The sequence below is a fragment of the Acomys minous genome (assembly GCF_964271855.1).
Source record: "Acomys minous genome assembly, chromosome: 3".
Lineage (NCBI taxonomy): Eukaryota > Metazoa > Chordata > Mammalia > Rodentia > Muridae > Acomys > Acomys minous.
The window spans coordinates 101,638,391-101,660,366 of NC_140485.1; the positions used below are offsets into that span (position 1 = coordinate 101,638,391).

Consider the following 21,976-nt stretch of genomic DNA (forward strand, 5'->3'; position numbering starts at 1 on the left):
GGCGCACACCTTTAATCCCAGCACTCAGGAGGCAGAGGCAAGCAGATCTCTGTGAGTTCGAGGCCAGGCTGGTCTACAAAGTGAGTTCAGGACAGCCAAGGCCACACAGAGAAACCCTGTCTAACACAAAAAGAAGTGGAGATAATTTAAGATTAAGTTGATTTGTCAGATTCCTCACCTCATGCTTCAGGTCATTTTCAGTCAATGGAGAATGTGTATTTAAAGGAGGCTCCAGTGAGGGACCCGAGGAACCTATCAGCAGCATAGTTATTGGCGGCGCTGTTTTTACTTTGAATTCTGCCTGAACAGGGAAAATCTTTTCTGCCTCTCTTACCAATTTTAAAATCTGATCATCTCGTTTATCCTCTTTCAAGTAATTAGCCATCTCTTTTTTTGTGATTAATATCCTCCTCATCTTCCTTAAGTATCTTGATAACAGTCCAAATTAATGCTCAAGTGGCCCAGAACTGAACAGGATCTCGCTCCCTTGCTCATATGCCTTTTCAAAATTCTTTAGGGCTCTGTCCCATATTTCTTCATCTAAAGTTCCTTCTTCTGGAAACCAGGGGTTTTAATCATAAACAACTTGAAAGCTATCTAATAGGTGTAGCTGTGGTCCTCCTATCTTTAAAAAAAAAAAAAATGACATGCAGGCCAGGCATAGTGCAGGGCCTTCCCTAATTCCTGCCCTATTGTGCTCGTTCACCTCCTCCTGTGAGCATCCCCATGCTCCTACCTCCCTCACCTCCTCCTGTAAGCATCCCAATGCTCCTACCTCACTCACCTCCTCCTGTGAGCATCCCCATGCTCCTACCTCCCTCACCTCCTCCTGTGAGCATCCCCATGCTCCTACCTCCCTCACCTCCTCCTGTAAGCATCCCCATGCTCCTATCTCACTCACCTCCTCCTGTGAGTGTCCCCATGCTCCTACCTCCCTCACCTCCTCCTGTGAGCATCCCCATGCTCCTACCTCCCTCACCTCCTCCTGTAAGCATCCCCATGCTCCTATCTCACTCACCTCCTCCTGTGAGTGTCCCCATGCTCCTACCTCCCTCACCTCCTCCTGTGAACATCCCCATGCTCCTACCTCACTCACCTCCTCCTGTGAGCATCCTCATGCTCCTACCTCCCTCACCTCCTCCTGTGAGCATCCTCATGCTCCTACCTCCCTCACCTCCTCCTGTGAACATCCCCATGCTCCTGCCTCCCTCACCTCCTCCTGTGAACATCCCCATGCTCCTACCTCCCTCACCTCCTCCTGTGAACATCCCCATGCTCCTACCTCACTCACCTCCTCCTGTGAGCATCCTCATGCTCCTGCCTCCCTCACCTCCTCCTGTGAACATCCCCATGCTCCTGCCTCCCTCACCTCCTCCTGTGAGCATCCCCATGCTCCTGCCTCCCTCACCTCCTCCTGTGAGCATCCCCATGCTCCTACCTCCCTCACCTCCTCCTGTGAACATCCCCATGCTCCTACCTCCCTCACCTCCTCCTGTGAGCATCCCCATGCTCCTGCCTCACTCCCTTCCTCCTGTGAGCATCCCCATGCTCCTGCTTCACTCACCTCCTCCTGTGAGCGTCCCCATGCTCCTACCTCACTCCCCTCCTCCTGTGAGCATCCCCATGCTCCTACCTCCCTCACCTCCTCCTGTGAGCATCCCCATGCTCCTGCCTCACTCCCTTCCTCCTGTGAGCATCCCCATGCTCCTGCCTCCCTCACCTCCTCCTGTGAGCATCCCCATGCTCCTGCCTCCCTCACCTCCTCCTGTGAGCATCCCCATGCTCCTGCTTCACTCACCTCCTCCTGTGAGCATCCCCATGCTCCTACCTCCCTCACCTCCTCCTGTGAGCATCCCCATGCTCCTACCTCCCTCCCCTCCTCCTGTGTACATCCCCATGCTCCTGCTTCACTCACCTCCTCCTGTGAGCATCCCCATGCTCCTACCTCATAGCCAACTGTAGCTCCTTGAGTCTTGGTGCCACTTGTTTACCATCCTAAAGGCTATGGGACCTGGGAGCACAGAACCTAAAAATGGGGAGGACTGAAGTCTCACGCAATACCCAGCCTTATCCAGAGCCTCAGACAATCTATACCGTGAGAGCTAAGAAGAATCACAAATGGTCAAGTTGTATACAGTCGCAAGGACAGGCCGCACATGGCAAAACCATTCATGCCTCTTTGTCTTTCCATAGACACATATAAACGATACTCTAAACTTTTAAGAGCAGCAAGCTCTAAAGTAAGCTCACTCCTGTCCCCTGTGCCTAGGAGGACCACATAGCACATTCCAAGAGCAATTCCATGTTTTGAAGAAAGTGAGGTCACAAGACTCTTGTTTCCTCAGTGTGTTCTCAAAAGCACTCAGAATTCTGATGGGAGTTCACTCCTGGGATGTGTTCCAAAACTTATGCATTGTGAATATTAGATACTTTTTGGGGTTTGCAGATATGTTCTCCCTCCCACACATAATTGTTTCTTTTGCTGTGCAGAAGGCAGCTTTATAGGACAATGCGCCCTACTTGTCCAGTTATACTTTCTTACTACTGATTTGGAATCTAGAAGAGTCTTATAAAATCTAAGTTTATGATTCTATTCTGCTGTTTCAGAGATGAAAGTCTATACTGTTAATAGAACATGACCTTTTGTGACTTGTATAAGGTGCCTAAAACATCAAATATGTGTGCTTTCATGCTCAGAGTACAGATGTTTAGAAATGCAATAGTGCCCCAAGTGTGATTAACTTGATATCTAAGGTTCTTTGGTGCCTTAATTTTCTGATATAAAAATATTACATTGAAAATACAAAAAGTCCTGAAGCTTGGGAATTTAACAGAAGTAGATGACTTTGGGAGTGCAAGAGAAGATAGCCAGAGCTGTGTTCTTCAGAGCATGGCTTTGCTCTTCCTGGGAAGCCCATGGCTCCTAGCCTGATGCTGTGTTTATTTCATGATATCTCTGTTCTGTGCACCCTGGTAAGCTGCTTCCTGCTCCACCCCCCCTCTCTGATTTCCTTCTTGTTAGTGATCCCAGCTTCTGTGTTGGCATCTCCTTTCTCTGTTGACCTTCAGCTCTCTGCGAATGGTTTTGCTCTCACTTGTGCATTGATTGGTCCCAGTTTCTTGTTCTGTCATCTATGGAGACACAGTTTGTCTTCTGTACTCGCCACACCCCAGTGGTAGGTGTGGAAGCTTGCAGTGCCCATAGGAGCACGTCAGCCTTCTGCCACTTAGCATGCTGTTCTTTCCACGATCCATAATTCTCTTAGAAATGTTGCCAGCCATGGATCTCAGTGAAATAAAGAAAATTCCGTCCTCATCTGGGTTGCCTTCAGCTCGCCACTTCCTTCCACCCAGCTCCAGCCCATATCAGCCTCTTAACTCTCAAGCCACACTTCCTATTAACTTAACCTACGATGTGCAGCAGGTCAGGCCTCTGCTATAACTGCCAGAAGTAAATTCAGTCTTTGTCCCAAACAGTTAAAGGCAGAGAAATAAAATGAAAGAATAGAAAATTCCAGGAGCCAATCTCTGTGGTGTGTCCTTGGTAAGTAGCATGTGCCTGACGTCAGTGATTGTCATGGTAACTAGAGAAGAGCTGATGGTGCTGCAGCCAACCAGGACCTAGCAACTCTGTCAGTCTGCTGCTGCTGACCTTTAGAAAAGTGTGGGCTTGAGAAAAGCATCATGTAGGCAGAGCCTGCATCCTCCTCGCTTCCTTTCCTGCACTAGGCAAAGGGAGGTACCAGTCCTTACCAGGGCTAAGGTTCAGAGGAAGGAGAGAGGAACTCTGCCTGTAAATCTCGGAGGGACCCAGTTCCTATCTTTCCACCTCACTCCCTGTACCATAGTGGAAATTCAACGCACATCTCTACTCCCTTGGCCTCACAGCTCAACACATAGATGCCCACCCCACCCCCAACGCCCCACCCCATCTTTCCCTAGCCTGAATCTCCTGGTGTCTTTCTCTGCTTGGCACTCAGTGTTTTATCTAGAGAACAAAGACAACCCAGCATGCTGAGGTGTCAGCTTCTGTGATTGCAGAGCAAACTTAACCCTGAAACTGCTGGAGCCGGAGCCACTTCTCTTTACCCTTTCCCATCTGCTGTGCAGTCCTCTCACCTCCACGGTCTCTCCCAGCTCTTCTAGCTCCCTCCTAGTGCTTTTCATTCAAGACATCAATCTGTTATTTGCTCGTAAGCGGTTACTCACTTTTTGGCCAACACTGTATGTATTTAATCACATTCACGCAATCATGTCGGTTCCCACTCCTATGAGCATCCTGTGGCTGGTAACTGCTTCTCTTCCCTGATGTGTACTGGTTACAGTGCCACCGCTGCAGCATGGCCAGTTACTCCTCATCCAGGTCTTTGTCCTGGCTCCTCTTGCTGCCGTTACTTGGGGGTTGTAGTCTATACACAGAACCACCTTTGGAGCTTGTTACCATGGAGAATGGATCACTGGGCCTGGGCAAGCCTTGGTTTCTGCATTTGTAAGCTCAGAAGATGATCCTCTAAGGGATAATGAAGTAGATGGGAAGTGTCCCCCTCCTCTCTCTGGAGATCCCCACCCCCACCCCCCACCCCTCCCCACCGTTGCCTCTGGCACTCAACAAATAATAACACCTTCCTGTTACTTCTCTAGAGCTCTGGGCAGTTCTCTCCTCAGAACCAAGGCAGCAGATTGGCTGCTGAGGTTTCTCTCAGACTGAGATGTGCCTTCTGTCGGGTAGCAGCTGTGTGTAGAAAGCTTTCCCTAGCACAGTGCCCGTAACATGAAAATGCTGCTGAATGAAAGTGGCAGAATCTGTCCTTGTACCAGTTACACTTCCCGAGGCACACTGGGAGTGCAGGTGTGCGCTTGCCACACAGGGCTTAGTGTGGGTTCTGGGCATCCAAACGCAGGTCCTTCCAGCAAGCTATCTCCCTAGATCCTCTGTTCTATTGAATTTGCTCTGACTTACTGGCGTGTTGTTTATTTTTGCTAGTAGTGTAATTTTCCTGTTATAACCCCTGTCCTGTGAACTAGTCCTGAGGACACACAAATAAAAATCTATTTACCCTAGTCAGGACACTAACAGAAACAAACAAAGAAACAGTTGTACCCATGATGTAGTGAGGCAGTGAGTTTAATTAGGCTTACTTATAGGAGCTTGGGCTCCTTGTAGGCAGCTAAATCACTAAAGAAAACAATCTCTTCCAGTAGTTAAATGGTGGACTACCTATGTATCCTCAAGGAAGCATGGGACTTCACAAGCCCCTCCTCCTGAAACAGGGACAGTTAATAGGCCTAGCCTTGCGCAGGTCTCCTTCTCATCCTGATAACCACGGTTGCTAAGGATTCAAAGGGCAATAACCTCGTCATCCTAGAAAAGGGGCCATGAGTAGGACAATCGTTCTGTCATAACCCGCAGCACATGGCAGCATTTATTAGGTATTTTGCTTGAACATTTTCATTCTACTCATGGCAAGAAACAAACATAGACTATGAAAATATACAATTGGGGCACGGGGTGAGGTTTTCTAGCTCACATTGTAGAAGAGCTACCCGAAGCTAAGTCGGAACTGTTCATCAAAGCACACATAAGAAGGAATCCTAGAAACAGGGAGACGTCCAATAGGTCTAAAATAAGCCATTGCTTAGTTATGTTAGAGAAAGAGTAATCTCTGTGTCGCACAAAGGACCACGTGAGCAAGGTTAACAAACACCTAAGTGCCTGGGGCTTGGATGGCTCCTGTCCTTTATCCTTGACATCAGTGCTGACCGCATCTCATCCATTGGCTGGAGGTTGATTTCAGATCCACCATGACTGGCTGATCAGCATAAAGAAAGTATGAGTCCTTGCCAGGCTAACCACACATCCATCATGACCTCTACCTCTCTAATATAATGAGCACAATCTTCACATTGTTCTGCACACTTGCTTATTTAACATTCTGTGTGTGGGCACATGTGTGTATGTGCGCTAATGGTATTTTATATTGTAATATTGATCTGCTTCTTTTAAAAATAGATATTCCTGCTCTCCACTTTTACAAGGAAAAAACTACACACTGATTCTACACAGCCTGTGTAATTAATTAGAGTCTGAACTGGGAACGCAAATCAATTACTTCCTTATCCCACATATGTAGAGGGCTGGGTCTCAACACTAGAATCAGCAATCCAACCTAGAACTTCACACATGCTAAGCAAGTAGTCTACCACCGGGCTATGTGCACGGCACTCAACACTTCAGATACCATAACTCTATGGACTTTTTGTACTTTATAAGCAGGAGATTTCCACTATCTTTGAGAAGTGAATATTTACATATCAAATATGAGTCTGTTTCAAAAGTATGTTTGTATTTAACAGTTGTCAGCCAGCCTACACTGTATACAGAGTAAGACATCCACTACCGAATAAAAATAGATAGGAGAAGTGATCACGCTTGGGTGTATGTCTTTGGAAAGCAGGTTGCATCTTCTTAGGACTCGAATGTTGGAGTGTTAGATGGTCTTGTCATCAAACAATTCTTTTGAGAGGAGGATTTTCACTGGACTGTGTAGAAAAAAAAAATAGAAAAGTAGATTCTAGAATGACAGCAAGACTAGGCTGGAGTCCTTAACTGTAAGTGCCAGTTGTACAGGTAGTTTTAATCATTTATACATATACTTTCAGAATCCTTTTAAATAGTTTAGATTGGATAAAAATGTATCTCATAATAGTGATACATATTTCACTTATTTTTTGTTATAAGGTTAATAAGTTACTTCCAACACAGCTACAGTGACCAACATTCAGTCTAAAAATACACATGTATGGTGATTTGTATTACAAGCTGGACACACATTTGGGGAGCCTGCCTATGACTTTTCCATGTAGAAATTAGATTTTAGCTGAAGGTGCTTATCAGTGCCAGAGATGCGTTTGTAATACCTGATTTTCATAGCTTTTTCCCCTTCTGCATAAACTCTTGACCTGTTCCAAGATTGATTGTATAGCAAGGCTAACAAAACCTAAGCTTCAGGACTCTCAGTTGTCCTTCCAAGATTGCAGTAGAAGCCATAGAAGATAGCAAACGATTCTCTAAAAGAAGCCCTTGTAATATGAGCGTGATCTATGCAGCTACCTTTGTGTGTAGCATGTGTTGTGTCTCATCGAGGTCATTCTTAGAGGCACAGCAAAGAGGCCAAAGGTAACAAAAACCAAGAAAAAGTAAAAGTCTAAAGTCATTCCATTCCTGGGAACAGGGAGGCCTTAGAATGTACTAATCACTCCCCGAGTCTTTGTTGATATGTCATCCTTTTTCATTAAACTTTATGCAGCAGGCAGATTATGTTCAGCTCCCAGCCTGTACACAAGGCTTTTAATAGCAGCACAATCTAGTGTCCGCCTGACTGACCTTCTTTCACTAGGCCTGTCTTACTAGGGGTGGGGGATGGGGGCGAGGAGAGTTGTGGAAGAGGCAGAGGCCACACAGCATAATGGGAAAAAGAAGACAGTTTGGAACAGGCCACACTCATGCTGTGATATCAGGAGGTCCTCTACTACCCCTCTTCCTGTCCTGATCTAGGACTGAGTGAAGTAGTTGAATCCTCAGGTGCAATGTTTTTCTATTAAAAAATAACTATACAATATATTCTGATCACAATTCCCCTCCAACCCCTTCCAGATCTTCCCTACTTCCTCACCAACCCAACATCATGCCCTTTCTGTCTCTCTGCCTGTCTCTGTCTCTCTGTCTCTCTGTCTCTCTGTCTCTCTCTCTCCCTCCCTTCCTCCCTCCCTCCCTCTCTCTCCTTTAAAAACAAATAGGAAAAAAATCAAGAAATACACACAAAGACACAGAGAGAGAGAGAGAGAGAGAGAGAGAGCAAAATATACAAGCAAAGGACAAATAAGACACACACACAAAACAAAAAACAAAAACAAAAACAAAAACAAACAGAAGCCCAAACAAAGCAATATGAGACAAAATGTCTGCCAAAATACCATTAAATTTCTTTAGTGTTGGCCAACTACTCCCAGCCACGGGCCTACCGTGAAGAGTGGTGAGTATGGCCAGTGATCTTTCCTTTACAAGCAGGTACCAGTTGCAGAGAGCATCTTTGCTAGGGACGGAGCCCATGTCCACCTCTCCCTCTCAGTGCTGGATACGGTGCAGATGTTAAGGCTTGATTTAATAGGTCACTGATAAAAGTCTGTTCCCTCTTCCCTACTTTCAAGTAACCATTATGATGTTTGCTAAGTGGACCATTTTATAAAAGCAGAATCAGGTAGAGGCCGAGTACCCAACAATCTTGAGTTTAATCCGTAGAACTCATATAGAACCCATACTGTCAAAGGACAGAATCAGTCCTGAGATTTGTCATCTGACCTCCAAGTGTCCACCATGGCATGCATGCACCCTTGCATAAATAGATGGTAGATAGATACATAGATACATAATTATACATAGATAGATTGATAGATAAATAATAAATAGATGTGAGCACACACAGTGCTTATAACAGGTGCTTACTGAATGCACACATCCTACCCACATGGTTTACTTGGAATCATGGTCCATGGCCCTGGGTGCAGGCCAACTGAATGATGGCTGTCAACCATGTTTGCAGACAACGATGAGGAGCAGGATGAGCTGCCTTCTCTGGATAAACCTGGCTGGTACTCCCAAGGGAACGCTGCCCACCTTTATGAGCTTCTGAAGAAAATGACTGGCAAGCCTGAGCCCAAGGTAATTTCTGAATGAGGTGGAGTGCTGATGTCCATGTGCATGTATTAACAGTCGTGAGCAGAGCCATGGCGGCTGTAAAGGGTTATGCTTGTGAGTCTAGGCAGGTCATCTGCCTCTGAGCAGCTGCTACATCTTTCCTTTTTCCTCTTCTGACTAGATACACTTTTGGTAAATACCCAGTCTTTATCTGAGCACTGGTCTATTGGTACCTACTTTCCTTGCCTCCTGAGAACTATTCAAGGGGTCATGTGACACACGGCTGGGGTGAGGAGCCTCTGGTTCTTAGCCCTTAGCCTCACATCCTCTTCTGTGAATTGGGGGGTATGGTCTGGATCAGTAAGGCTTTGTCTCAGAATACTTGGGGACCTTTCTAAATTGTTCGTGCTGGAGCCATGCACTCAGGGCATTCGGGGTTGTGTTTCATTGGATCCAGTGGTTATGATGCATGTTCTTAGTAACAGGTAATCCCCCATAAAAACTTATCAGTTTTACTTCTAGAGGCAGATTTACTTATAGACATGGGAAACACACAGGTTCCCTCCTTCATTAGGAAAATCAAATAAAATTGTTTTTCATGTTCTTTGCCTGCCTTCTATCTTCAACAAACCTGTGAGTCAAATAGGACGAATAATTGGTTATCTGTGAAATTATTTATGGAAGTTGAAGACACTTATATAGTGAGAATTTTGGAATCTTGGGTTCTTATAAACACAGAAATCTTATAAGAATACTTTTCGCTTTAATCCCTGGTGTGAGGATATGAGGCTGCTTCACAGCAGCTCACTATGATTTGCGCCATGCTCTAGCAAGCGTGTGATTTTGCCAGCTGCGGATATTTTCTGCGATTGTATGATGTTGGGACCCCTGGAGACTTTCCAGATACACAAGTGCCCCATGTGTGGGTGGTTGTGGGGCTGTTGGTTGGTTGTTGTTTGCTGTAGCTTGCTGTTGGTTGCAGTTTGCTAAGTAAGCTGTGCAAAAAGAAGAAGTTAGATATCCTGATGACGCACGATCAGACTTGCTCCAAGGCTGCTCCTAGTCAGCAGGAAGTAGTCTAATGACTTTATTCAGGGATGTCTTTCTTTTCCTTTGTATCCTTGCTTCTCTCCTATCTTGTATCAGGGGGTGAAACTGGGGACAGGAAAGGGGAGAAAAAGAAGAGCACCCGAAGTAGCAAAGACCAACTAAACTCTTACCCCGTTTCTGGTTCTTGTACGCTGATGTGTAATGAGGGGGCTTCCTCTGTTATGCGTGCAGTGGCCGTCGCTGTCATAGCCATGTCTCACTCAGAGTTCTCTGTCTGGACCACAGGTCGTTTACTTTGGTGACAGCATGCATTCAGATATTTTCCCAGCCCATCACTATACTAACTGGGAGACAGTCCTTATTCTCGAGGAGCTTCAGGGGCAAGAAGCAGAGAGGCCTGAGGACGCAGAGCCTCTGGAGAAGAGAGGGAAACACGAGGTAAGCGTCCTGCCTGTCCTTTCCATGGCTGTTTGAAAGCTGAAGTCTCCTTTTGCTGCCTGACTTCAGAATCAGCCTGAAATGGTGTGTGTGTCTGAGGTTCCAGCACATGATAAATGGAGCAAGAGGGCTAACCTTGGCTACATAGTGAGTTTTACACCAGCCTTGGCTTCATGAGACCCTGCCTTAAAAAAAAAAAATCTAATCTGACTAGAGAACAGGATTCCAACAAGGCCTCTGTGTTGCATTCTGAGTTACCATACAGGAGCCAACAGAACATTCCAGTCAGGAATGAAAAGGGGGGGAAAATATGGTGATCTCCTTCCTCATTCTTCACATAAAAAATAAACTCTGAAGGGATTGTAGACCTGAAAGTAAAACCATAGCTGTAACAATCATTGAGGAAAGTTTGAAAGTATTGTTATAACTGTGGTGATTTGGATGAGATGACTCCCATAAGCTCATATAATTGAATTCCTGGTCTCCAGTTGCTGGAACTGTTGAGGAAGGATTAAGAGGCGTGGCCTTGTCAGAGGCGGTGTGTTACTGCAGCTGGGCTCTGAGCCGTCCCCATTTAGTTCTCTGCATTTTACTTACAGACGAGAGCTCGTGCTGCAGCACCATGCCTGCCTGCCTGCTACCGTGCTCCCCACCATTTGCTCCTGGACTATAACTATAGCCGTATACTTACAGAACCCTAGCGATAAGCCCCAATATCCTCTTCTGTAAGTTTCATGGTGTCTCTTCACAGCAATAGAAAAGTAGCTAAGAGAATAACTTCATTGTAAGAAATGATTTCTCAAGCTACAACAAGATGGACGGTAAGAAGTAGAATTACAGAGCTGGAGAGATGACCCAGTCAGTCAAGTGCTTGCCTCGAAATCATAAGGACCTGGTTCAGTCCTCAGAACCCATGGTTTCTAAAATTGCTTGGTGGCACGTGTTTGTAATGCTGGAGATAGGGGGCGGAGAAAGAAGGATCTGCGGGGCTTCCTGCCAGTCACTCTAGCCAATCAGTGAGCACCGGGTTCACTGAGAGAAGCTGCCTCAAAAACTAAGGTTGAGAGAGACCCAGTAAGACACTCAACATCAAGTTCTGCATACAGAGAGATACCTACCCCTTGGAAAATCAGTACATGAAGAGTCCATCTGTGAAAGATTCTGTGGATAATTCTAGAAATGGACATATTTACCTCTCAGTATTCTCGGCAAAGAGCTAGAAAATACTTTTTTAAGATTTATTATTATATATACAGTGTTCTGCCTGCATGTACACCTGCATCCCAGAAGAGGGCATAGATCACATTACAGATGGTTGTGAGCCACCATGTGGTTGCTGGGAATTGAACTCAGGAACCTCTGGATAAGCAGACAGTGCTCTTAACCACTGAGCCATCACTCCAGCCCCAAGACACTATCTTGATACATACCTTACGATAGTTTTTAGATTATGACAACTGACGTTTTAAAAAGCCAATCCTGGGTCACGTTAAAAGGACACTGATAATAAGGAAGTATTATTTTCTTTGCAAAAACATAATAGGTTTCCAAACCCTGCTCACAGATCCCTATAGCATTTTTCTACTTCTGCTTATTTATTGAGTGAAAAAACACTCACAGGATCAGTTCACCACAGATGCCGTTCTAATCACAGCTGTTCTATCCTCTTCCAGGAGCCAAAGGTAAAGCCTCTAAACTCCTTATCTAATAAATGGGGCTCATACTTCACTGACTCAGTCTCAGGACGAGGAAATGCCGAAGACTCCTTGGTTTATACGTGGTCCTCTAAGAGAATCAGAACCTACAGCACGATTGCAATTCCCAGCATTGAAGCCATTGCAGGTAAGGGGACATTTACCAAGGTAGAAACCGCTGGAGGTGTCATCTTAAAAGGAGGACATAGAGTTATTTTTTTCCTTTATTTTTGAGATTATGATTTAATTACATCATTTCTAGCTTCTCTTTCCTCCTTTCAAAGCCTCTTACATACCCTCCTTGTTCTCTCTCAAATCCATGGCCTCTTTTTTATATGTGTGTGTATATATATATATTCTGCTCAATCTGTATAACAAGTGTTTGTTAGGGGAAAGAGCTTCTCAATTTGGCAGCCTGGGTCAGGACACACGCGCGCGCGCGCACACACACACACACACACACACACACACACACACACCTACCTACCTACCTACCTACCTACCTACCTACCTTTCTGGAGCTAACTACAAAGGCTGGACACTTTTTTTAAAAAATTTGATTGGAGAAATAGGATACCAGTTGGGAGAATTACCAGAACAAGATGCTAAGGAAGTGCGTAAGATGCGCCTGGCTTTGGGGCTGCACTCCCCCAGAGAGTCCACAGAGGTTGAGTGAACCTTTCAGAAATGTCATGTAACTTCTAAGATGGGAACTAGAAGAGATAGGGGGCTGGTCAGCTCCATCAGCCTCTGTCGTGAGGGTGCTTTAAGGCAGAGCCCACATTTTCACAGGGCCAGAAACTCAGCTTCAAACAACGGAATAGCAAAAAATTACTAGTTTCCCTAATCTATGGGTAATGGAAAGTTCTCTTTTGAGGAATATGTTATTCTGGCACTCAAATAGTTCACGTAATGTACAGCCCAAAAGGAAATATTCCCAGGAATATGAAGCTGGGAGACCGCAAACATAATAATAACAACAAAACAAGGCAACTACAGAAAACAAAATAAGAGGTGTAAAAACTAAGAGGATGGAAATTTTTAATTAAATTGTTCAAAATCTAAATTGAGATAGTAATGAACAGACCTCATAGCTGATGAGACACATCAGGAAGTAAACTACTGTACTGCTCAAAGGAGATGGGCAGAGGCTGGCAGCAGGGCGCACTGTCTTAGAGAGCCTGCCTGCATGTGCAGGGCCTTCGTAAGAGAGCCTGCCTGCGTGTGCAGGGCCTTCGTAAGAGAGCCTGCCTGCGTGTGCAGGGCCATCGTAGAGAGCCTGCCTGGGTGTGCAGGGCCTTCATAAGAGAGCCTGCCTGCGTGTGCAGGGCTGTCACAGAGAGCCTGCCTGTGTGTGCAGGGCCATCATAGAGAGCCTGCCTGGGTGTGCAGGGCCTTCGTAAGAGAGCCTGCCTGGGTGTGCAGGGCCATCGTAGAGAGCTTGCCTGGGTGTGCAGGGCCGTGGGTTCAAGCCCCAACACTGTGGAACGGAGCTAGGCAGCGGGGAAGGCGGGTGCAGAATGAAGCTCCACCAAGTGAAACCACAGGAGACTCTGAAAGGGGATAAAAGAGTTTAAAAGGTAAAATGAGAAGGGATTTCTGTAATCGGAGCTTCAAGAGTAATTATAATCATGTGCAACAAAGTAGACACTTAGGGAAACATTTATTATTAACATGAGAATCCCGTCTTCGTTATCAGTTCTCAGGAAGATACATAGTAACTGACAGTCTGAGCACTGGGCAGCCTTCCACATTAGATGGGAACTTTTTCTGTGCCTGCTTAATTGAGAAGCTGCTCGGAACCGCCACACACAGACAACATGTGGAGGGCTGTGCTTTCTGTGTGGAGTCTTAGTGTCCAGTTCTCTTCTAAATTTGCCAAAGAGCTTGAGGAGAAAACAGCAGAACCCAGTTCTGCCCTTCCTTTGCGCTGGGCCCCTAGCCAGTCAGTTCCGCTGCCCGGGAAGACTGCCGGAAGTCCCCGGCTTTTCTGCTGCTGCCGGTGCCTTGTCCAGCCTCCAACCTGAATGCACAGGAGAAGCAAAATCTGTGGCAGAAAGTGGCCTTCCCTCTGTACTGGTTGATCTTCATGGGAATTGTGTGCCCCTAAGTACTGGTTGTCCCTTCGGCACTCCAGTGGCTTCACTCTGGTGCTTAGCTGTGTCCAGCCACTCTAGTTCTCTCCCGCCCGTCCCTGTCAGAAGCCCGGATGAGTGTTAAGCTGGTGCATCAGATGCACTTCCTGTCTTACAGAGTGGACACGGGCGGCGAGGGGGAGATTGTACCCGTCTTTAGAATGAGTCCGTGGCCCTGTATAGGTTTGATGCGTCTGTGTGTCAATGTGCAAACCCAGTATGTCAGCATGTCCTTCTGAAATGGGATTTTGTTCTCGAGTATTCCTTTTTGTTGGTGTTGTTCAGTGCTTATACACAAAATTAAATACAGCCTTAAAAGAAATCTTTCTTATAAAAACAATCAGTTGTAAAAAAAAAAAAAACTATTTTCTTTCAAAATAATTCAGAATTTTATTGGAATGGTATACTAATAGAAGCCATTGGACTATTCTAAGATACCTAGATGGGTAGAAAAATTATCAAGCGGGGTTGTGAATAGTAAGAAGTCAAAGAAAAATGAGTTTGCATTCTAAACTTCTATTAAAAAAATGAGAAAATGAGCCCTCAGCTGTCACTTTAGTGCACCTCTCTGTCTTGTTTTTTTTTTTTTTAATGTATTTAATTTTACTTGTTTGTGTCTGTCTGTCATGTGTGTCTAGGTGCCTATGGAGGCCACCCAGTGTAGGTGCTTGACCTGAACTAGGGTCCCCTGGAAGAACAGTGAATGCTCTTAGTCACTGAGCCGTGTCCCCAGCCCTGCCTCTTCTCTCTCTGCACCCTAGGAGAGACCGTGACAGGGCCAGCTTCTCTCAGAGGAGCTAAAAGGCAGGTCAAATAAAACTGAGACAAGCCCTGTTGGTTGCTGGGAACCAGAAGGAGATGTATCTTACTTGTGCTGTCGGAAACACTTCCTCAAAATGCAACACAATAATCAGGTTGTTATGATTAAGTTGCATCTCCTACAGAACTGTAGCTTGATTACATCAGGCAGACCGCAGTCAGGCACTACTGTGTTGCTTACCTTAGAGTAAGAAAGGCAGCTCCAGGAGAAAAGTGTGATGGTCATGGCTCTATGCATACAAGAGATGAAATCTTATGTGACTCGGATGCTGCTGTCTTCTGTTGAAGTCTCAAGAGCCATTCTGTTTCTCTGTCATTTTGCCATGTAGGAATGTGTTCATTTTGGTTCACTTCATGTAAGCAGTGCATAGTTGGGATAATGTGGCGGATACAGTGCATTCATGGCAGAATTTAACAGAAGACTGCTACAATAAGCAGTAGTTGGGAGGAAGGAGTTCTTTTTTCTTTTGTTCCAGGTAGTTAACTGCCACCAGAGACATTGCTACTGCAGAGATGCAACACACATCTTGCAGATTCCACGGTCTCATGATTCACTAGGCCTGTGACCTTTTTGTCTGACTTTGTTTACCTGTTCTATACCCAGGTCGTATGCATGTGTTCACATGTGTGTGCACGCGTGTGCGCATGAGTGTGTGTGTGTGTGTGTGTGTGTGTGTGTGTGTGTGTGTGTGTTCTTCAGGCAACATCCACCTTTCCCTTGTGATGGGATCTTTCACAGGTCTGTAACTCACCAAGTAGGGTAGGCAGGCTAGCTTGTCAGCAAGCTAGAGCACTGTCTGTGTCCACCTCCCCAGCCGTGGGATGACAAGTGTGGGTCCTGGGGATCCAGCTCAGGTCCTCGTATGCGTAACAAGTAGTTTACCAACTGAGGTGCCCCAGATCCTTTTTTTTTTTAATTTATTATGTATATATCTGTGAGGCCTCTGTGACTGTGTAAACATACCTATGTGTGAGTGCTCAAGAGGCAGAAAGGGGCTTTAGAGTCCTTGGGCCTGGGGGCATAGGCCCCTGAACCTCCTGATACTGATGCTGGAATCCACACTCTGGTCCTCTGGTTGCCCAGGGAGCAAGCATTCTTACCTACTGAGCCAGCTCTCCAAACATCCCTGCTGTTTAAAGGTAGGGGGAGGGGTGCCTGTAGAAGCCAGAAGAGGGCATCAGATCCCTGAAGCTGGAGTCCCAGGTGGCTATGGACCACTTGATGTAGATGCTGGGAAACAATTCAGATCCTCAGGAGGAGCAGTGCGTGCTTCTAACTGTAGAGCCATCTTATCAGCTACCCCCCCCCCATCTTTCTTAATAATAACAAATCGTCGCTGTTACCATAAGCAGCATTTTGCTGTTGCTTGTTGCATAGTTATGCCATTCCTATTCAAATACCCAGAAGCCAGAGTATGTTGTTTACAAATGCTAACTGCGTTCCTCTTCACAGTAAACCTAGCTTTCTCTGATATCAGGAAAGCAGGGTTCCTTCCTACCCAGCAGCAGGAGTTTTTCTCTGTGTAGCCTTGGCTGTAGACTTGCTTTGTAGACCAGACTGGCCTCGAACTCACAGCAATCAGTCTGCCTCTGCCTCCCTGAGTGCTGGCAGCAGTTGTTTTGTTTTGTTTTTGTTTTTGTTTTTCTGATAAAGATTAACTGCTTGAGCCTTGATGCCTCTCAGTGGCCCCTAATATATTTACTCTGTAGTCTGTATCCTTATGGTGCCAACCTATCTGTAGCACACGTATCAAGATTATGAAACTCTGAAAAATACAAACATTGAATTTTTTTAATTACTTTTGGCTTTTTTGACATTATAATTATATCATTTCCCCCTTCTGTTTCCTGCCTCCAAACCCTCCCATATATTGCTCTTTCAAATTCCTGACCTCTGTATTTGTTAAGTGCTATTACATGTAAGTATGTATATACTGTATTCCTAAATACATAAATGCAAACTATCTAGACTACAGAATGTTCCTTGTGCGTGTGTTTCTGGGGCTCACTGTTGGGCACTGGATAGGCAGTGGTGTGCTCTTCCCTAGGGAAGGCTCTTCCCGCATGCCCAGCCTTCTTCAGTGAGCCGCAGTTCTTTGTGTATTGTGAAGCCTAATGGCCATTTCCCTGTCCACTTTAACGTGACCACTATCACTGTCCTTGTTCGGCTTATGAAACACTGAACTTTAATCTCCTTGTTTTTATGGAAGGAGTGTTGAGGCTTACAAAACATAACGTTTTCCCTTATTTCCCTCACAGAGTTACCCCTGGAATATAAGTTCACAAGATTCTCTACGAACAACTCAAAAGCAGCTGGCTACTATCCATTGGCCCATTGTACCTTGGGTTCTCAAGACACAGACAGCAAAATAATCTTCACTGAAAAATGAACCAAGCAAATGTGCAGCAGACATACTGTTGAAAAAAATATTAATTTTCTAAAAAATGCAAATGATTTATAAGAACAATTTTTCAATGAAAATTTACCAAGTGCATACTTGTCAATCTGTCTTTTTAAAATATAAATGATTTTTATATCTCATATTAATGTTTAACAGTTCTTAGTATATTAATATTTTTAGTGCCCTAGACTAAAAAGGAACACGACTAATACTTTCTACACTGGCAGTTTTGAGGGTTCTCCTGCAATGGTAACAAACATGTACACAAGGGTATATCTGTCTACCTACCTAGCCCAGCAGTTTCCAAAGCCTAGTCCACAAGTCTGATAGCGCGGAGCAACATAGAACTTGAAAATGCAATTTTGACTGCCTCAGTCCATTCCTCCTGAGTCAGAAGCTGGGAGTGGGGCCAGCGATGGCTTTAAACAAGCCTTCCAACTCAACTGTGAGTCTTAACTATAATTTGAAGCCTGGCGAGTAAACCCTATGTATGCTGAATATTCATAGTTTTAATATGTGCATATCAAAAAGTGTAACCAGAATTGATAGCCAGTACCAGAATCTAATGAAACCAGATTATTTTTCCAAGCTAGCAGGCTTTTTGCTATTTCCTTTTTTTTTTTCCCAAAATACGTCAAACAAAGAGACATGGTTGTTTAAGACAATAGAGCCTTTTTCCTTAGTATTCGTTTCTCCCGTTAGCAAGAAGTTAAATTTATATATATTGAACTTAAGTTCCAGCTTTGTCCTTGGAAGGGAGAGTAACAAACAGCGAAAGAAGCAGTCTCCAGAGTTCATAGGTGCACTCCAGGTCAGAGTTCATAGGTGCACTCCAGGTCAGAGTTCATAGGTGCACTCCAGGTCAGGGCCCGGGCGCGCTGGGTGGTGTTGATAAGTTCTGTTAGCAGCATTTGTATCAGGTCATGTTTACAGAGTTTGGACTCCGTTGTTTGGACTCCGTTGATGTTTGTAAGTTCCTGAGTCCTCTTTTGCCTGTTAACTTCACTGTCCATAATGGACAGAACTAGAAAACATCACTGTTTTTTCTTGGAATTTCGCATAATAACATATGCACTGAAAAACTATTTTCTTAAAATTTGCAAAGTTCAGATAAATCCCAAGTATACTATGAGGATACATTTCTCAGGGTAATTAAAAGGATACCGAACTTTTTTTCTTATTGTCAGTATCTTTAATGTTGACCAATAAATATACATATACAGTGATCTATTTGATATCCAAAGTGTCATTGGAGTGTTATAATGAGCATGCGCAATCAAGCTTAGGGCCAAATAATAGATGCTATTGTATGATTTAAGTAGAGATTTCACTTTATTTTAAAATAAAGCTATTTTTCCTTATTGGTGTTTCTTGTGTTAGTGGATAAGAATGCTTACTATTTTTTACGTGTGTGTGTATGTGTGTGTGTGTGTGTGCGCGCGCGCGCGCACTTTACCTCTACTGTGCATGTCCCAGTGAGTAAACTCAGGTTATCACACTCGGAGCAACCATTTTTACTCACTGAGCCATCTTGTGGCTCAAGAATGCCTGTTTCAATGCTTACAAATGGCTGTTAGTATAAGAACTGAGAAACTCTTCCTTTAAGGGGGGGTTGGGCAGGTTTTTGGATGCTTTCTTGGACTTTAGGTGCTTAATCTCACTGGGATTTGGTTATGTATTGTTGGTTATGTATTGTTGGACTTACCCAGAGAGAAAACAAGGTTGGACTGAGGGATCTCTCTCATTTCCTTTATCATTCTTTCTTGGGTTTGGAGATGGGGGCTGAAAAGAGAGAAGGGGGAATGTGGAGGTGCATAGGGAAATACGACAAAAAATGGATTGTTGAGTCGACCCCTCAACTTAAGGCCTTAACTGTACACTCAAGGTTATTTTTAATTCATTGGTATAGAAATGTATATATTGATGCAAAAATAAGTTTATTTTTGATACATTGGTTTAGAATTCAAATTTAAGATTATCCTTCACATATATATATATATATATATATATATATATATTTTTTTTTAACTCTATTATGAGGCATTGTACCTATACCACTCAAGTAGAACACAAGGTTTACCTCCAGTACTTTGAAAACACTACTGCAGGCTGTTTAGGATAAGTAAGTTAGACAAGTTAATTGTCAATTGATCAAATTGTGGTCATTTCAATTACTATTCTATTTATACCACAAGAATACACATCCTACATGTAACAGATAGGCATGATTCTATAGGCAGATTAAATAGTTAAGGTCTTCAAAAAACCTCAGAGTCCTACATAATATGGCATTTAAAGGTGTTCATATTGTTTTAATGATTTTTTTGACAAGACAGGTTAACTCCTAGCAGCACCCAGCCTACCTCAAAGATGATGATGAACATCAGTGAACCTCCTCATGGAGATGGCTTCAGACATGGCGAACCAGCCAATGGGCAAAATGTCCTTGTTTCAACCACTGACAGAATTCTACCTAAACTTGACAAGCTTGGATGCAGGCAGAGTCAATGGCCAAACTTTGCCAAGACAGGGTAAGCAAATCAATAGTTTCTGCCTCACAAATATGTCTGTCAGATATACTGGGCCAGAAAGCTGAAGATGATGCTCCAAAGTTTTAGACAGCTATGGGTGATTGTTCAGGCAGCAAACTGTCCCTGTCATTTTTATTTTCAAATTATTAAATTAGGAAGCTACTAACATGCACTTCCTTCTTTACTCAGGTAATTAATTTCACTCATTCTCTAGTCTCTGATGGGACTGAAGACCAACTCGTTGAGTGTCACAATTCAACCTAGTTGTTTGGGAGATTGAGATGTCTTTAGGTCTAGATAGATGTTTTAAGTTGATAGAGATGAGATATGATAGATATTGAGTTATAGTCAGAATTTTAGACTCACCGAGATAGGAAAATGTTTTCTTCAAGGTTGCCAAATACAAACAGCCAAAATACTATGACTGTAACATGAATGTAATTCCTGAATGTTCTGTCGTTCTTTTGCTTTTGTAGTTTATTTTATATAGGTCTAATAATATAAATGTACATGTAAAAAATAAAAAATTATTTAGAAAAAAGGAATTGAGAAGCCCAAAATTTAAAAATTATACTTTTTGACTACTAAAGAGTAGGGGGCAAAGTAACTCCAGGTGAAAAGTCCTCTCTCAGTTCTCCACTAAAAGACCTTGAGCCGAGGAGCCACCTCATCCAACCTCACCTTTTCCATCTTACGAAGACAGTCGGAGATTGGAGGACCTTGCCCCTTGTCACACCTGCTTGTTTGTCACTGCTGCTTCAAGGGAGTGCTTTATTAAGCTACATTTAAGTGTTATTTCACGGTTCATAAAAGGTGCCAGTGTCTCTCGCTGGATAAGAGAGGTGAGCATAGGCTGACAAGAGGCTCTGGGGATGACAGTGCTTGCTGCATGGCTTGGATGTGCTGTTTAACTCCTGAAACCCAATGACAAGGTGGAAAGAACTGATGTCACAAACTTCTCCTCTTACCTCTACAGACATGCTGTGGCACCCTGTGTCCAAATGCACGCAATAATAAAAAGTTAAAATAGTAAAAGTAAAGTAGCAACACAAAAATTAAGAGGAGGGAGATAGAGAGCCGGATGGCTCAGCATTTAAGAGTGCTTGTTACTCTTGCAGAGGACCTGGGCAGCTCACAGCTGTCAGTTACTCCAGTTGCAAGGAATCTGAAGCCCACTTTTGTTTTTGTGGCCTCCTGGCCTTTATAGGCATCAGACACACTTACATGAAATAAATAAGTCATTTCTAATTTTATTTTTTTCACTTTTTTAAAAATTTTATTAATTTATTCATATTACATCTCAGTGGTTATCCCCTCCCTTGTATCCTCCCATTCCTCCCTCCCTCCCATTTTCCCCTTACTCCCCTCCCCTATGACTGTGACTGAGGGAGACTTCCTCCCCCTTTATATGCTCATAGGGTATCAAGTCTCTTCTTGGTAGCCTGCTATCCTTCCTCTGAGTGCCACCAGGTCTCCCGATTCAGGGGACTTGGTCAAATATGAGGCACCAGAGTATGTGTGAAAGTCTTACCCCACTCTCCACTCAACTGTGGAGAATGTCATGGCCATTGGCTACATCTGGTAGGGGTTTGAAGTTTATGGACTGTATTGTCCTTGGCTGGTGCCATAGTTTGAGCAGGACCCCTGGGCCCAAATCTGCCTATCATAATGTTGTTCTTGTAGGTTTCTAGGATCCTCTGGATCCTTCAACTTTGCCATTCTCCCATGCTTCTCTCATCTAGAGCCCCAATAGGATGTCCTCCCCTCTGTCCCAGTTTCCTGGTTAGTGAAGGCTTTCATGGGACATGCCCCTTGGGCTAGTATGCAGATATAAATGAGTATATACCATTTGACTCTTTCTGCTTCTGGGTTAACTCACTCATTATGATCATTTCTAGTTCAATCCATTTGTCCACAAATTTCAGAAATTCCTTGTTTTTAATAGCTGAGTAGTATTCCATAGTGTAAATGTACCACAGTTTCTTTATCCATTCTTCTACTGAGGGACACCTAGGCTGTTTCCATGTTCTGGCTATTATGAATAAGGCTGCTATGAACATGGTTGAACAAATTTTAAAACATTATGAAAAGCTGTTTTTATTTATATCATTTTTATTTATGTGTGTACCTGCTTGTCTGTATGTACACACGCATGCCCATGGGGGCCAGAAGAAAGCATTAGCTCTCTAAAACTGGATTATAAATGATTGTG

The 21,976-nt window shown here is 44.1% G+C and overlaps 1 protein-coding gene across 3 annotated transcripts in view; it reads left to right on the forward strand.

The window, feature by feature from the left end:
- NT5DC1 (5'-nucleotidase domain containing 1) overlaps window positions 1-18,594 on the forward strand; it is a 98,228-nt gene extending 79,634 nt beyond the window's left edge. For 2 of the 3 annotated variants that reach the window (XM_084775381.1, XM_084775382.1), the window contains exons 9-12: window positions 8,601-8,719; window positions 10,031-10,183; window positions 11,857-12,025; window positions 17,091-18,594. In XM_084775381.1, coding sequence (XP_084631507.1) covers window positions 8,601-8,719; window positions 10,031-10,183; window positions 11,857-12,025; window positions 17,091-17,221 — 572 coding nt within the window. In that variant the 3' untranslated portion in view covers window positions 17,222-18,594. The remainder of the gene's footprint in view (window positions 1-8,600; window positions 8,720-10,030; window positions 10,184-11,856; window positions 12,026-17,090) is intronic. The other variant, XR_014777880.1, reaches the window with a different exon arrangement.
- The last annotated feature ends 3,382 nt before the right edge of the window (window positions 18,595-21,976 follow it).